Source organism: Bombina bombina, chromosome 5 (genome assembly GCF_027579735.1).
Source record: "Bombina bombina isolate aBomBom1 chromosome 5, aBomBom1.pri, whole genome shotgun sequence".
Classification (NCBI taxonomy): domain Eukaryota; kingdom Metazoa; phylum Chordata; class Amphibia; order Anura; family Bombinatoridae; genus Bombina; species Bombina bombina.
This window is the reverse complement of record NC_069503.1, coordinates 206,735,441-206,749,969: the sequence shown is the minus strand read 5'-3', so window position 1 is coordinate 206,749,969 and position 14,529 is coordinate 206,735,441. Positions and strand designations below refer to the sequence as shown.

General features: G+C 38.2%; 1 protein-coding gene across 1 annotated transcript in view; it reads right to left on the bottom strand.

Moving 5' to 3' along the window:
* The window catches only part of WDR37 (WD repeat domain 37), a gene marked incomplete in the record, with an annotated part of 556,897 nt that overhangs the window by 324,997 nt on the left and 217,371 nt on the right, over positions 1-14,529 (bottom strand). Inside the window, 1 exon segment of the mRNA XM_053713841.1 lies at positions 6,731-6,866. Within this exon segment, the coding sequence (XP_053569816.1) occupies positions 6,731-6,866 (136 nt within the window).

Genomic DNA, 14,529 nt, shown 5'->3' with positions numbered 1-14,529 from the left:
CAGAAGTGAGCCCAGAACCTTTGTAAAAATTATTGGGGCTGTAGCTAACCCGAATGGAAGAGCTACAAATTGGTAATGCCTGTCTAGAAAGGCAAACCTCAGGAACTGATGATGATTCTTGTGAATCGGAATGTGAAGGTAGGCATCCTTTAAGTCCACTATGGTCATGTACTGACCCTCTTGGATCATGGGTAAAATGGTTCGAATAGTTTCCATCTTGAATGACGGAACTCTGAGGAATTTGTTTAGGATCTTTAAATCCAAAATTGGTCTGAAGGTTCCCTCTTTTTTGGGAACCACAAACAGATTTGAATAAAACCCCTGTCCTTGTTCCGTCCGCGGAACTGGATGGATCACTCCCATTACAAGGAGATCTTGTACGCAGCTTAGGAATGCCTCTTTCTTTATCTGGTTTGCAGATAATCTTGAAAGGTGAAATCTCCCTTGTGGAGGAGAAGCTTTGAAGTCCAGATGATATCCCTGAGATATGATCTCCAATGCCCAGGGATCCTGAACATCTCTTGCCCACGCCTGGGCAAAGAGAGAGAGTCTGCCCCCTACTAGATCCATTGTCGGATAGGGGGCCGCTCCTTCATGCTGTCTTAGAGGCAGCAGCAGGCTTTCTGGCCTGCTTGCCCTTGTTCCAGGACTGGTAAGGTTTCCAGGCCTGCTTGGATTGAGCAAAAGTTCCCTCTTGTTTTGAAGCAGAGGAAGTTGATGCTGCACCTGCCTTGAAATTTCGAAAGGCACGAAAATTAGACTGTTTGGCCTTTGATTTGGCCCTGTCCTGAGGAAGGGTATGACCCTTACCTCCAGTAATGTCAGCAATAATTTCTTTCAAACCAGGCCCGAATAAGGTCTGCCCCTTGAAAGGAATGTTGAGTAATTTAGACTTTGAAGTCACATCAGCTGACCAGGATTTGAGCCATAGCGCCCTACGCGCCTGGATGGCGAATCTGGAATTCTTAGCCGTTAGTTTAGTCAAATGAACAATGGCATCAGAAACAAATGAGTTAGCTAGCTTAAGAGTTCTAAGCTTGTCAACAATTTCAGTCAATGGAGCTGTATGGATGGCCTCTTCCAGGGCCTGAAACCAGAATGCCGCCGCAGCAGTGACAGGCGCAATGCATGCAAGGGGCTGTAAAATAAAACCTTGTTGAATAAACATTTTCTTAAGGTAACCCTCCAATTTTTTTATCCATTGGATCTGAAAAAGCACAACTGTCCTCAACCGGGATAGTGGTACGCTTTGCTAAAGTAGAAACTGCTCCCTCCACCTTAGGGACAGTCTGCCATAAGTCCCGTGTAGTGGCATCTATTGGAAACATTTTTCTAAATATAGGAGGTGGGGAAAAGGGCACACCGGGCCTATCCCACTCCTTACTAATAATTTCTGTAAGCCTTTTAGGTATTGGAAAAACATCAGTACTCACCGGTACTGCATAGTATTTATCCAGCCTACACAATTTCTCTGGCACTGCAATTGTGTCACAGTCATTCAGAGCAGCTAATACCTCCCCAAGCAATACACGGAGGTTCTCAAGCTTACATTTAAAATTAGAAATCTCTGAATCAGGTCTCCCCGATTCAGAGACGTCACCCACAGACTGAAGCTCTCCGTCCTCAGGTTCTGCATATTGTGACGCAGTATCAGACATGGCTCTTACAGCATCTACGCGCTCTGTATCTCGTCTAACCCCAGAGCTATCGCGCTTGCCTCTCAATTCAGGCAATCTGGATAATACCTCTGACAGGGTATTATTCATGATTGCAGCCATGTCCTGCAAAGTAATCGCTATGGGGCGTCCCTGATGTACTTGGCGCCATATTAGCGTGCGTCCCTTGAGCGGGAGGCGAAGGGTCCGACACGTGGGGAGAGTTAGTCGGCATAGCTTCCCCCTCGACAGACCCCTCTGGTGACAATTCTTTTATAGATAAAGACTGATCTTAACTGTTTAAGGTGAAATCAATACATTTAGTACACATTCTCCTATGGGGCTCCACCATGGCTTTTAAACATAATGAACAAGTATCCTCTGTTTCAGACATGTTTTTACAGACTAGCAATGAGACTAGCAAGCTTGGAAAACACTTTAAAGCAAGTTAACAAGCAATATAAAAAACGTTACTGTGCCTTTAAGAGAAACAAATTTTGACAAAATTTGAAATAACAGTGAAAAAAGGCAGTTACACTAACAAAATTTTTACAGTGTATGTAACAAGTCAGCAGAGCATTGCACCCACTTGCAAATGGATGATTAACCCCTTAATAACAAAAACAGAATAATAAATGACAAAAACGTTTTTTAAACACAGTCACAACAACGGCCACAGTCTACTGTGATTGTTACCCTCCTCAAACACGACTTTGAAGCCTTTTGAGCCCTTCAGAGATGTCCTGGATCATGCAGGAAGAAGCTGAATGTCTCTGTCTGTATTTTTAGCTACACAGAAAAGCACTAAAATAGGCCCTTCCCACTCATATTGCAACAGTGGAAAGCCTCAGGAACTGTTTCTAGGCAAAAATCAAACCAGCCATGTGGAAAAAAACTAGGCCCCAATAAGTTTTGTCACCAAACATATATAAAAACGATTAAACATGCCAGCAAACGTTTTATATTACACTTTTATAAGAGTATGTATCTCTATTAATAAGCCTGATACCAGTCACTATCACTGCATTTAAGGCTTTACTTACATTAATCCGGTATCAGCAGCATTTTCTAGCAAATTCCATCCCTAGAAAAATATTAACTGCACATACCTTATTGCAGGAAAACCTGCACGCCATTCCCTCTCTGAAGTTACCTCACTCCTCAGAATATGTGAGAACAGCAATGGATCTTAGTTACTTCTGCTAAGATCATAGAAATCACAGGCAGATTCTTCTTCTAATGCTGCCTGAGATGAAACAGTACACTCCGGTACCATTTAAAAATAACAAACTTTTGATTGAAGTTAAAAAACTAACTATAATACACCACTCTCCTCTTACTACGTCCATCTTTGTTGAGATTTGCAAGAGAATGACTGGGTATGACAGTGAGGGGAGGAGCTATATAACAGCTCTGCTGTGGGTGATCCTCTTGCAACTTCCTGTTGGGAAGGAGAATATCCCACAAGTAATGGATGATCCGTGGACTGGATACACTTAACAAGAGAAATAAAAATTGCCAAAATTAAAAGAATGACTAGAAATTAAGGAAAGACTAGAGGTTATATAAAAAAAAAAAAAAAACTACTGTCACTTTAACAAAAAATCTTTATTCCCTCAGAGCGTCTTCACGCTAATATAAACCCTTGATATAAAAGAAACAAATAACAGAACCTCTACACCTCAGACAGTCTGAGGTGCCCTACCGTAACTCCAATAATTAGGATGTGAAGAGACTCCTTCAAGCGATCGCACTGCAAAGCCAACACAGAAGAAGTTGAGAAAGAAAACACCACTCCGCTCGGTGACCAACACTCTTTCACCAACTGACAAATTGCTCGGGAAGAAGTTGTCTTAAAACTAGAAAACACCACTCCGGATGAGCGGGAAGTCACGTGAGCGGGAAGTCACGTGACCGGCAGAAAAGGAAACTGTGAAGTAACTAAAATTGCGTGTTTCCTAGATCTGCCGAGAAAGACCGGAGCATAAACGTGACTTCGTTATAACAACCATAAGTCTCCGCTTCCCTTCACAAACCCTAAAAGATTGAACACAATCGAACACAATCTAACAGCCACAGAGGAAAAACATCCCAAATATAAAGGGAAGATTAATCCCTAGTTTCCACATACAATAGGTGCCTGCACACTGCCCAAGTAAATACTGTATAACGAATTAAAAAATGTCCCAATATTACTGCAGTTGTACATAATCTTCTGAAGTGCAAGTCTCCAAGACCTAGAAGACAAAAGCACGGAAAGGACACATACTCCTTACAGAGACCTGTAAAAAAAGAAAGAACAGAGTAACCAACTCTAGCTTTCTATAACTAGGGCAGCAAATACGTTAGGAATTCAAAGTAAGGACCACCTCACCGCTTCTACCACTACTGCTTAAAAGCCACCAGTACTTTTACTCAAGAGATTAATGTGGACACAGCTAAACCCAAAGCCTTGCTTGCAAGGAAAAGTACCCAAAAAAAAGAATAACAAATTATGCCTACCTGATCATTTCATTTCCATCTGTACGAGGAGAGTCCATGGCTTCATTCATTACTTGTGGGAATAGAAGGTTCCTCTGGTAACTTCGGCTCCAGAACCTCTAGAGTAGCTTACACCTCCTTTAATAAAAAGCGTAAGTGCTCCATCCTTAACCTAAAGGCTGGTTCCTCCGCAGCCGGAGGTTTAGAAGCCGCAGATTCCAACCCAGAGAAAGAGTCCTCTGAAGTATCGGAGTCCTCTGCATCAGCGGATAATTTAGTCTCAGATACATCCAACAGAGTAGATGACCCCTGGGAAGGAGAGTAATGTTTAACCTTTCGCTTGTGCTAAGCAGTGCGAGGTAAAGCACTCAATGCCGCAGACACCGCCATTGGCAACTGATCGGCAAAATCTGGCGGCCACAGGGCCCCTCCCGAAGGATTAGTAGTGCACTGGGGAGCTGCATGTGTAATCGGAGATGAATGAAGGGAACGCACCTCGCGGGACGGAGACCTCTCATAGGTGGACGGCTCAGTGGTACTAAACATCTTGTTCTATTTAGATATAACTATTTTACCAAGGCATGTGGAACATAGTTGAGCAGGTGGATATACCATAGCCTCCTCACAATAAACACAGGCATTAGATTTAGGTAAAAAGGGAGTGCCCTCTAACGCATCACAGTCCTCCATAGCTTGCGCCTTTAATATGGCCTATAGAAAAAATAAATGGAACCTTTATACCCCAATGGCCGGGACACTCACCACCTCCTATAACACAGGGCCACAGAGAAACCGCTTTAGTCTCCTGCAACCGACGGTCAGGAAAGAAAGAGAATGAAACCCAGTCACATGTAGTGCCATGCAGCCAAGAAAAAGCGCGCCAAACTAAACAGGCTGCGCAGTAATCAAAATGTAGGAGGAACCTGACTGTTCTCACATTGCCAGAGCCACATCTCACACGTCGCAGCAAAACACACAAAGTAATCATGTATAAATCCCCCCCCTGTTCAATAATCACCTTCTGGAGATATTAACCATTGATTCTATATTCAGATAAAAGGCATCACACTGTGACCCTGTCTTCTTGCGTTATCATTACAGGTATAAAAAAAAAAAAAAGAAACAATCTTACCAGAATCTACTCCGTGGAACAGGAACATGGCCTCTCAAGTTTGACAGTGTTGTAGCATCGTTCCTGACATGGACTTGAGTGATAGAAAGCAAGCAGTGAAACACGTCAACACTGATTTCTTAAGGAGCTGTTAATATGAGATTGGATGGTTTTGCAGAAAAACGGTCCCTGCATCTCCACCCTAACATTTGTCATTGTTCTCACTGAGGACAAGACTATTTAAAATTCCAGTCCCATTCCGAAGAGTACTACCCTCCATAAGAGACTACCCAAAATCTTCCGACACTTGTCTGGCATCCTCCTGTGACGAAAGGCAAAGAATGACTGGGGGATGAGGGGAGTGGGGGAGGTATTTAAGCCTTTGACTGGGGTGTCTCTGCTTCCTCCTAGTGGCCAGGTTCTGCATTCCAGTAATGAATGAAGCCGTGGACTCGCCTCGTATTAAGATGGAAAAATATCTTCAGACACAGAACTTTACCTCCTCCATTGACAGAAGCAAAGATAATAATTGGGGGTTATGGGTAAGGGAAGTGACACTTAACAGTCTTGTTGTGGTGCTCTTTGCCTCCTCCTGTTGACCAGTAGTGAATATCCCACTAGTAATTGGAATGATGTCATGGACTCTCCATGTCTTGGAAAGAAAACCACAATGCTTATAAAAATCAGTACAAGAAGTAACATTTGTCAATATGTCATGGATGTCTGTACTACTTCAAATTGAAAAAGGATAAAACATAAAAAAAATTATAAAAAAGGTAAAAAAAAAACCATTCTGGCTTATTATCACCATATGTTAGCGCAAATTAAAATATTTTTATGTTGCACTTTTACACTTATAATACCAGTGCCAAAAAGTCAAATGTTGTTGCTTGCGGCCAAATTTAGTATTTGTTTCTAAACTGAATAAGAACTACAAATGAATGCACATGTCTTATAGCTATATGCAAGTAAAGAACGGTCTCTTTTTATGCCAGCATCGAAAAATACTACATAGAATCAAGTTTAGGGAAGTAATGGATTTTCACATAAAAACTGCTCATTGCATAATTACTGTATATAGTAGGAAATTAAAACAATATGAAACAATTTTTATTTCATGAATCAGAGAGAGCATGCAATTTTAAACAACTTTCTAATTGATTTCTATTATCAATTTTTCTTTGTTCTCTTGGTATTTTTTGTTGAAATGCAAAGATGTATACTTAGGAGCTGGCCCATTTCTGGAGCACTATATAGCAGCAGTTTTGCCAAAAGCATTAGATGGCAGCACTGTTTCCTGCCATGTAGTGTTTCAGATGCCTACCTAGGTATCTCTAACACAGAATATTATGGGAGTAAAGAAAATTTGATAATAAAAGTAAACTAAACTTTGTTTTAAAAATGTTATGCTCTGTCTGTCTGAATAACAAAACATGTTTGGGTCTCATAACCCTTTAATGACAAGACGTAGTAAAATGCTTACCAGCAGATGCAGTTCCCAGCACAACAGGCTGTGTCCTTGTTACACTGACATCCCACAGTCCATCTCGGTGACCGACATACTCTTTCACCAACTGACAAATTGCTCGGGAAGTAGTTGTCTTAAAACTAGATACAATCTACCAGAAGAGAAAATAACATTTACTTGAATCTGATGCTGTAAACACAAACTTCTATTTGTGCTAGAAAGTACACACGAGAACTGACGCTGCTAAATGCAGAAAGACAGACAGCAAACCGTAGGATCAAGTTAGAGAGATGTTCGAACATATTAATACATCAGGCAGTGCTACTACAGCCACAGGATTATCTGAGATCACCTACTTACAATGATGACAAACACAAATATCAATATTAAGAATCCAGCATTGTTTTGCTTCACATTTCAAGTAAGAATTCCACCTTAAACATCCTGAATATCACCTACTTAAAAAGGAGCAGATAAAGAGGTTTCAGCTGGACAACCAGTTCTACTTATTGCTCAATAAAACTGAAATGAAATCAAAGGACAAGTGGCCAAGATAACCACAAAAATCATGAAGAGCTCATTGCCTTCTACAGCGCTTTCCGCAATATTAATTCTGGACAATCGCCATTAAGCAGCAATGCTTTGACAATATTATCTGCTTCCAAGTATTATATGATTTTCAGTCTTTCAACCATCAACTTCCATAGCTTGGATTATAAAAATGGTACCTTTAGCCAGACAAGATTAATGGTTAAATGACAAAGAATATATGGGGGGTTAAGCACATAGGATTACAGCGCCACTACTGTTAGCAATTTTAAGACTATAATGGTCCTTTAATATGAGGGTTTGAATACTTATGCAAGCAACATATTTCAGGTTTTCTTTTAAATATCTACTCAGAAATACCTCATTTTGACTTGGAGCAGTTAGAGTTTGCAATAAATATATTGCTTGGGAAAATGTATGTATCATTTACGAACCAGAAAAAAATATATAACATTTTCAAGGGTCTGAATAATCTCGCAAGGCACTATATATACTATAGTTTTAACATTATTTGCAACAAATAAGATCAAAGTATTTATTCTAGACATCTGCATATGGATTTGGAAAAATGGGGGGGGGGGGGGACTATTTTGTTCTTTGCATTCCATTGAAAACACAAATGAAAAATATAGCTGCAAGCAGCGATAGGGGTGGCCATGCGCATAACCTTTGCAAAGCATACAAGCTGCAAAGTCACAATATATAGCTACACAGCAAATTTCACAGCTTTAACATAAGCAGTTGCAAAGAATTGAATAAAAAGAGGCAGTATTGAATTATAAATAATTACGATAAAAATAAAACTAATATTGCTGCAGCATCATGTGACTGATTCTCTCCTAATGAGCAATTGTGAATCTAGGTCACAATATAAGTTTATACAGCAAATTTCACAGTTCTTACATAAGCGGTTACAGAAAAAATAGACTTTCGAAATTTTCGCGTAAACCAAGATGGCTGCCCGATCGTAAGATATACAGTCTCCATATTACGCACAATAGTGCTCACTATAGATGTCAATAAACATGGCAAAAATAAAGCATTTTTGTAAAACGGTTTTTGTTTTAATATTAATTTAAATATATCGTTAAGCAATTTTGAACAATTCAAAATGGCTGCCAAACCACATGACGTATCAACTTCTCTTGAACAAATCTGAATGTTAGTCATAAGATAACTCTGTAAACAAAATTTCAAGTGTGTGCCTTAAGCGGTTTGGGAGAAGATGATTTTTATAGTTTTTAAAAACAGCGCATACAAAACAAAATGGCCGCCAAGCTATGCATTCTATGGCTTTCAAATTGTACATACTAATGCTCACTATAGACCTTTCCAATTTGCAGAAGTTTCATGAAAATTTGCAAATATTTTATTTCACGCAGGCGACTGCGCAATGCGAATTTTAACTGCAATATTGTCTTTAAGGGTTATGACTATGTGTAATCATGTGTCTATTACACTGTAATATTGTTAAATATTGTAAAACTAATGTATAAAGTGCAAAATTACGCAATTAAACGGCGATAAAAAGGTTAATGTCTCACAGCAGCCATGTTGATTATGGAAAAATCACAATTTTAACAAACTTGGTAGAGGACCTTGCAAGGAGCATATGTGCAAAATTGCGCTTTATTGCACTAAGCGGTTTAAGAGAAGAAGATGTTTAAAGATTTTCGCAAAATGCAAGATGGCTGCTACATCATGTGACCACGGCACTTCTGTTGAGCAATGGCAAATCTAGTTCATAGCAGCTCTGAGCACAGCAAGTTTCAAAGTTGTAACATTAGCAGTTCCAGAGATAAAGATTATTAAGCGTTTCTCAAAATTTGTCGCAAAAAGCAATATGGCTGCGTAACCTTATGACCTATGAGTTCAATATTGCATGAGATGTAGCAGAGCAATAGGCTGTACCAGCATACCGGATTTCAAGAGCTTTGCTTTAGCAGTTCAAAAGTTATGGGCAATAGAAAAAGTGGCGTAATAATAATAATAATAATAATAATAATAATAAAATATAGCTGCAAGCAGCGATAGAGGTGGCCATGCGCATCGACATTGCAATGACATACAAGCAGCTAAGTCACAATATAAAGCTTTATAGAAGTTTTTACATTTCTAACATTAGCAGTTGCAAAGATAACACGTTTTCAAAATTTTTGCGTTTTTCAAGATGGCTGCCCCACTATAGGACCAATACTTTCATCATGATCAGATGTAACTCTAGGTGACAATATATGGTTATACAGCAAATTTCACAGCTTTAACATAAGCGGTTGGAAAGAAAACACGTTTTCAAAATTTTCGCGTAAACCAATATGGCTGCCACAGCTTGTGACCAATTCCTTCAACATGAACAACTGTGACTCTAGGTCACAATATAAGGTTATACAGCAAGCTTCACAGTTCTAACATAAGCAGTTGCAGAGAAAATAGATTTTCAAAATATTCGCATAAAACAAAATGGCTGCCAGATCATATGATATAAAGCCTCCATATTATGCACAATAATTGTCACCATAGATGTCAATAAACATGGCAAAAACAAAGCATTTTTGTAAAATGGTTTTTATTTTATTATTAATTTAATAATATCGTTAAGCGTTTTTGAACACTTCAATATGGCTGCCAAACCACATGACATATCAACTTCTCTTGAACAAATCTGAATGTTAGTCATAAGCTAACTCTATAAACAAAATTTCAAGTCTGTCCCATAAGCGGTTTCGGAGAAGAAGATTTTTTTAGTTTTTAAAAATGGCGCATACGAAACAAAATGGCTGCCAAGCTATGCAATGTATGGCTTTCAAATTGCACATACTAATGCTCACTATAGACCTCTACAATTTGCAGAAGTTTCATGAAAATTTGCAAATGTTTTATTTCATGAAGGCGATTGCGCAATGCAAATTTTAACTGCAATATTGTCTTTAAGGGTTATGATTATGTGTAATCATGTGTCTATTACACTGTAATATTGTTAAATATTGTAAAACTAATGTATAAAGTGCAAAATTATGCAATTAAATGGCGATAAAAAGGTTAATGTCTCACAGCAGCCATGTTGATTATGGAAAAATCGTAATTTTAACAATCTTGGTAGAGGAACTTGCAAAGAGCATAAGTGCAAAATTGCGCTTTATTGCACTAAGCGGTTTAAGAGAAGAAGATGTTTAAAGATTTTCGCAAAATGCAAGATGGTTGCTACATCATGTGACCAAGTCACTTCTGTTGAGCAATGGAAAATCTAGGTCATAGCATCACTAAGCACAGCAAGTTTCAAAGTTGCAACATAAGCAGCTCCAGAGCTAAAGATTATTAAGCAGTTCTCGAAGTTTGTCGCAAAAAACAATATGGCTGCATAACCTTATGACCTATGAGTTCAATATTGCATGAGATGTAGCATTGCAATAGGCTGTACCAGCATACCTGATTTCAAGAGTTTAGCATAAGTAATTTGTGTTTTGTGAGCAATTGACTCAAAAGAGGAAGTATTTAATTACGATAAACTTAAAACCGATATTGCTGCCGCATTATGTGAATGATTCTCTCCTAATGAGCAATTATGAATCTAGGTAACAATATAAGACTGTACAGCAAATTTCACAGTTCTTACATAAGCGGTTGCAGAGAAAATAGACTTTCGAAATTTTCACGTAAACCAAGATGGCTGCCTGATCGGAAGATATACAGCCTCCATATTGCGCACAATAGTGCTCACTATAGATGTCAATAAACATGGTAAAAATAAAACAAAAACCGTTTTACAAAAATGCTTTATTATTAATTTAAATATATCGTTAAGCAATTTTAAACAATTCAAAATGGCTGCCAAACCACATGACATATCAACTTCTATTAAACAAATCTGAATGTTAGTCATAAGATAACTCTATAAACAAAATTTCGAGTCTGTCCCATAAGCGGTTTCGGAGAAGAAGATTTTTATAGTTTTTAAAAATGGCGCATACGAAACAAAATGGCCGCCAAGCTATGCAATGTATGGCTTTCAAATTGCACATACTAATGCTCACTATAGACCTCTACAATTTGCAGAAGTTTCATGAAAATTTGCAAATGTTTTATTTCACGAAGGCGATTGCGCAATGCGAATTTTAACTGCAATATTGTCTTTAAGGGTTATGACTATGTGTAATCATGTGTCTATTACAATGTAATATTGTTAAATATTGTAAAACTAATGTATAAAGTGCAAAATTACGCAATTAAATGGCGATAAAAAGGTTAATGTCTCACAGCAGCCATGTTGATTATGGAAAAATCGCAATTTTAACAATCTTGGTAGAGGACCTTGCAAGGAGCATACGTGCAAAATTGCGCTTTATTGCACTAAGCGGTTTAAGAGAAGAAGATGTTTGAAGATTTTCACAAAATGCAAGATGGCTGCCACATCATGTGACCGAGGCACTTCTCTTGAGCAACAGCAAATCTAGGTCATAGTAGCACTAAGCACAGCAAGTTTCAAAGTTGTAACATAAGCAGTTCCAGAGCTAAAGATTTTTAAGCGTTTGTCGAAATTTGTAGCAAAAAGCAATATGGCTGCCAGAGCATGTGACCTATGAGTTCAATTTTGCATGAGATGTAGCAGAGCAATAGGATGTACCAGCATACCTGATTTCAAGAGCTTTGCACAAGCAGTTAAGCAGTTATGGGCAATTGAATAAAAAGCTTGGCGGAATAAAAAGAATAATAATAATAATAATAATAATCCTAACAATAACAATAGGTTGTCCTGCAACTTCGTTGCATGGCCACCTAAAAAAATAATAATAATAATAATAATAATCCTGACAATAACAATAGGTTGTCCTGCAACTTTGTTGCATGGCCACCTAAAAATGAATACAATGGTAAAATGTAGTTGATTTTTCCTTTTCTCTAAATATGGGACGGGCTTCAAATTTACATTATAGACCTGACTAAGCCAATTACAGGCTTGAAATGTCCTACTCCGACGTAGAAAGATATAATAAAGGTCTGGTATAATTTTAACCTCACATTGCACAGTACAACACTTAAAGGGACAGTATACTGTAAAAGTTTTTCCTTTAGTGTGTTTGTAATGACATGTTTTTTAAAACCAGCTGCAGAGTACAAAATTTATGAGAAATTGGTTTTATTTTTGTGTATGAAATAGCTGGATTTGTTCTTTAAAACCAGATCTCATTAAAATCGGTTGAGCTTGAAGAGAAATCAGATTTTTTTTTATAACGTTCTGTAGAAACACATGCTTCTTTATATTATCCAAATTCTTAGGCCCCAATATGCAAAACATTAACAGGCCGAGGAGACAATACCGTTTTTTGGCTTAGCCAGGCTCACAGTTAATCGGTCTGGTGATATATTTAACAAAAAAAAGGGGGGGGGGCTGGCCCGTGATGTCCTGATGAGTGGTAATGTGTCTTACATAGAAAATAATAGAGATTGTGGCTTCTGCAAAACTCTGCCAACATCACCACTTGTCGGAGGGCAGTTGTGGAAGGGGTTTTATTTCAAGTGTTCCTACAAAGTACAGACCGTGTGTTCACTGAAATAAAAAGAGGTTTCTGTGTAGGAACACATCAAATAATACATACCTAACCTAACTGTAATTAAACCTACACTAACTGCCTCACAATGGAAAATCTTGCAACAGAAAAATGTGGCAAGACAAATATGGCTGAAACCCTCTACCTAACCTGCAGGGCAGTACTTTGAATGCCCAGCAAACTTCCACAGAAAGCCTCTCTCTTTGTCATGTTAGCGATCTTCCTCATTAATAAAGACAAAAAAAAAAATCCTCCTCGCAAGAAATAAAAAACACGTAACCATACGCACAGTTACGCACTATACAAAGTATAACAAAACAAAAAAACTAACCTCCCGCACAAAGTATTAAATGCTAAACCGCAAAACCCCACACCGCAAAATAATAAAATAATTAACCCCTAATACGCAAATAACATAGTTAAAATATTAAACCCTAAACCGCCAACCTACCACATTGCAATAAACCTAATTAACCTATTAACCCCTGAACCGTCAAACCCCCAAATCACAATAAACCTAACCTATTAACCCCTAAACGGCCAAACCCACACATCGCAATAAACCTAAATTAACCCCTAAACCGCCAACCCCAACACAACCCAAACAACATAATTTATGTAAGAACTTACCTGATAAATTCATTTCTTTCGTATTGGCAAGAGTCCATGAGCTAGTGACGTATGGGATATACAATCCTACCAGGAGGGGCAAAGTTTCCCAAACCTCAAAATGCCTATAAATACACCCCTCACCACACCCACAATTCAGTTTAACGAATAGCCAAGCAGTGGGATGATAAAGAAAGGAGTAGAAAGCATCAAAAAAAGAAATTTGGAAATAATTGTGCTTTATACAGAAAATCATAACCACAATAAAAAGGGTGAGCCTCATGGACTCTTGCCAATATGAAAGAAATTAATTTAGCAGTTAAGTTCTTACATAAATTATGTTTACTTTCATGTAAACGTATGGGATATCAATACCCAATATGTGGAAATCCACGCAAGAGTCACTAGAGAGGGGGGGGGGGGAATAAAAACAGCCATTTTCCGCTGAAAAAATTAATCCACACCCCAAAAAAAAGTTTATTTTCATAAATGAAAGAAAAAAAAACTTAACTCAAAAGCAGAATAATCAAACTGAAACAGCTGCCTAAAGAACTTTTCTACCAAAAACTGCTTCTGAAGAAGCAAATACATCAAAACGGTAGAATTTAGTAAATGTATGCAAAGCGGACCAAATTGCAAATCTGATCAACTGAAGCTTCATTCTTAAAGGCCCACGAAGTGGAGACTGATCTAGTAGAATGAGCTGTAATTCTCTGAGGCGGGGCCTGACCCGACTCCAAATAAGCTTGATGAATCAAAAGTTTTAACCAAGAAGTCAAGGAAAAAGCAGAAGCCTTCTGACCTTTCCTAGGACCAGAAAATAAAACAAATAGACTGAAAGTCTTCCTGAAATCTTTAGTAGCTTCCACATAATATTTCAAAGTTCTTACCACATCCAAAGAATGTAAGGATCTTTCCAAAGAATTCTTAGGATTAGGACACAAGGAAGGGACAACAATTTCTCTACTAATGTTGTTAGAATTCACAACCTTAGGTAAAAATTGAAAAGAAGTCTGCAAAACTGCCTTATCCTGATGAAAAATCAGAAAAGGAGACTCACAAGAAAGAGCAGATAGCTCAGAAACTCTTCTAGCAGAAGAGATAGCCAAA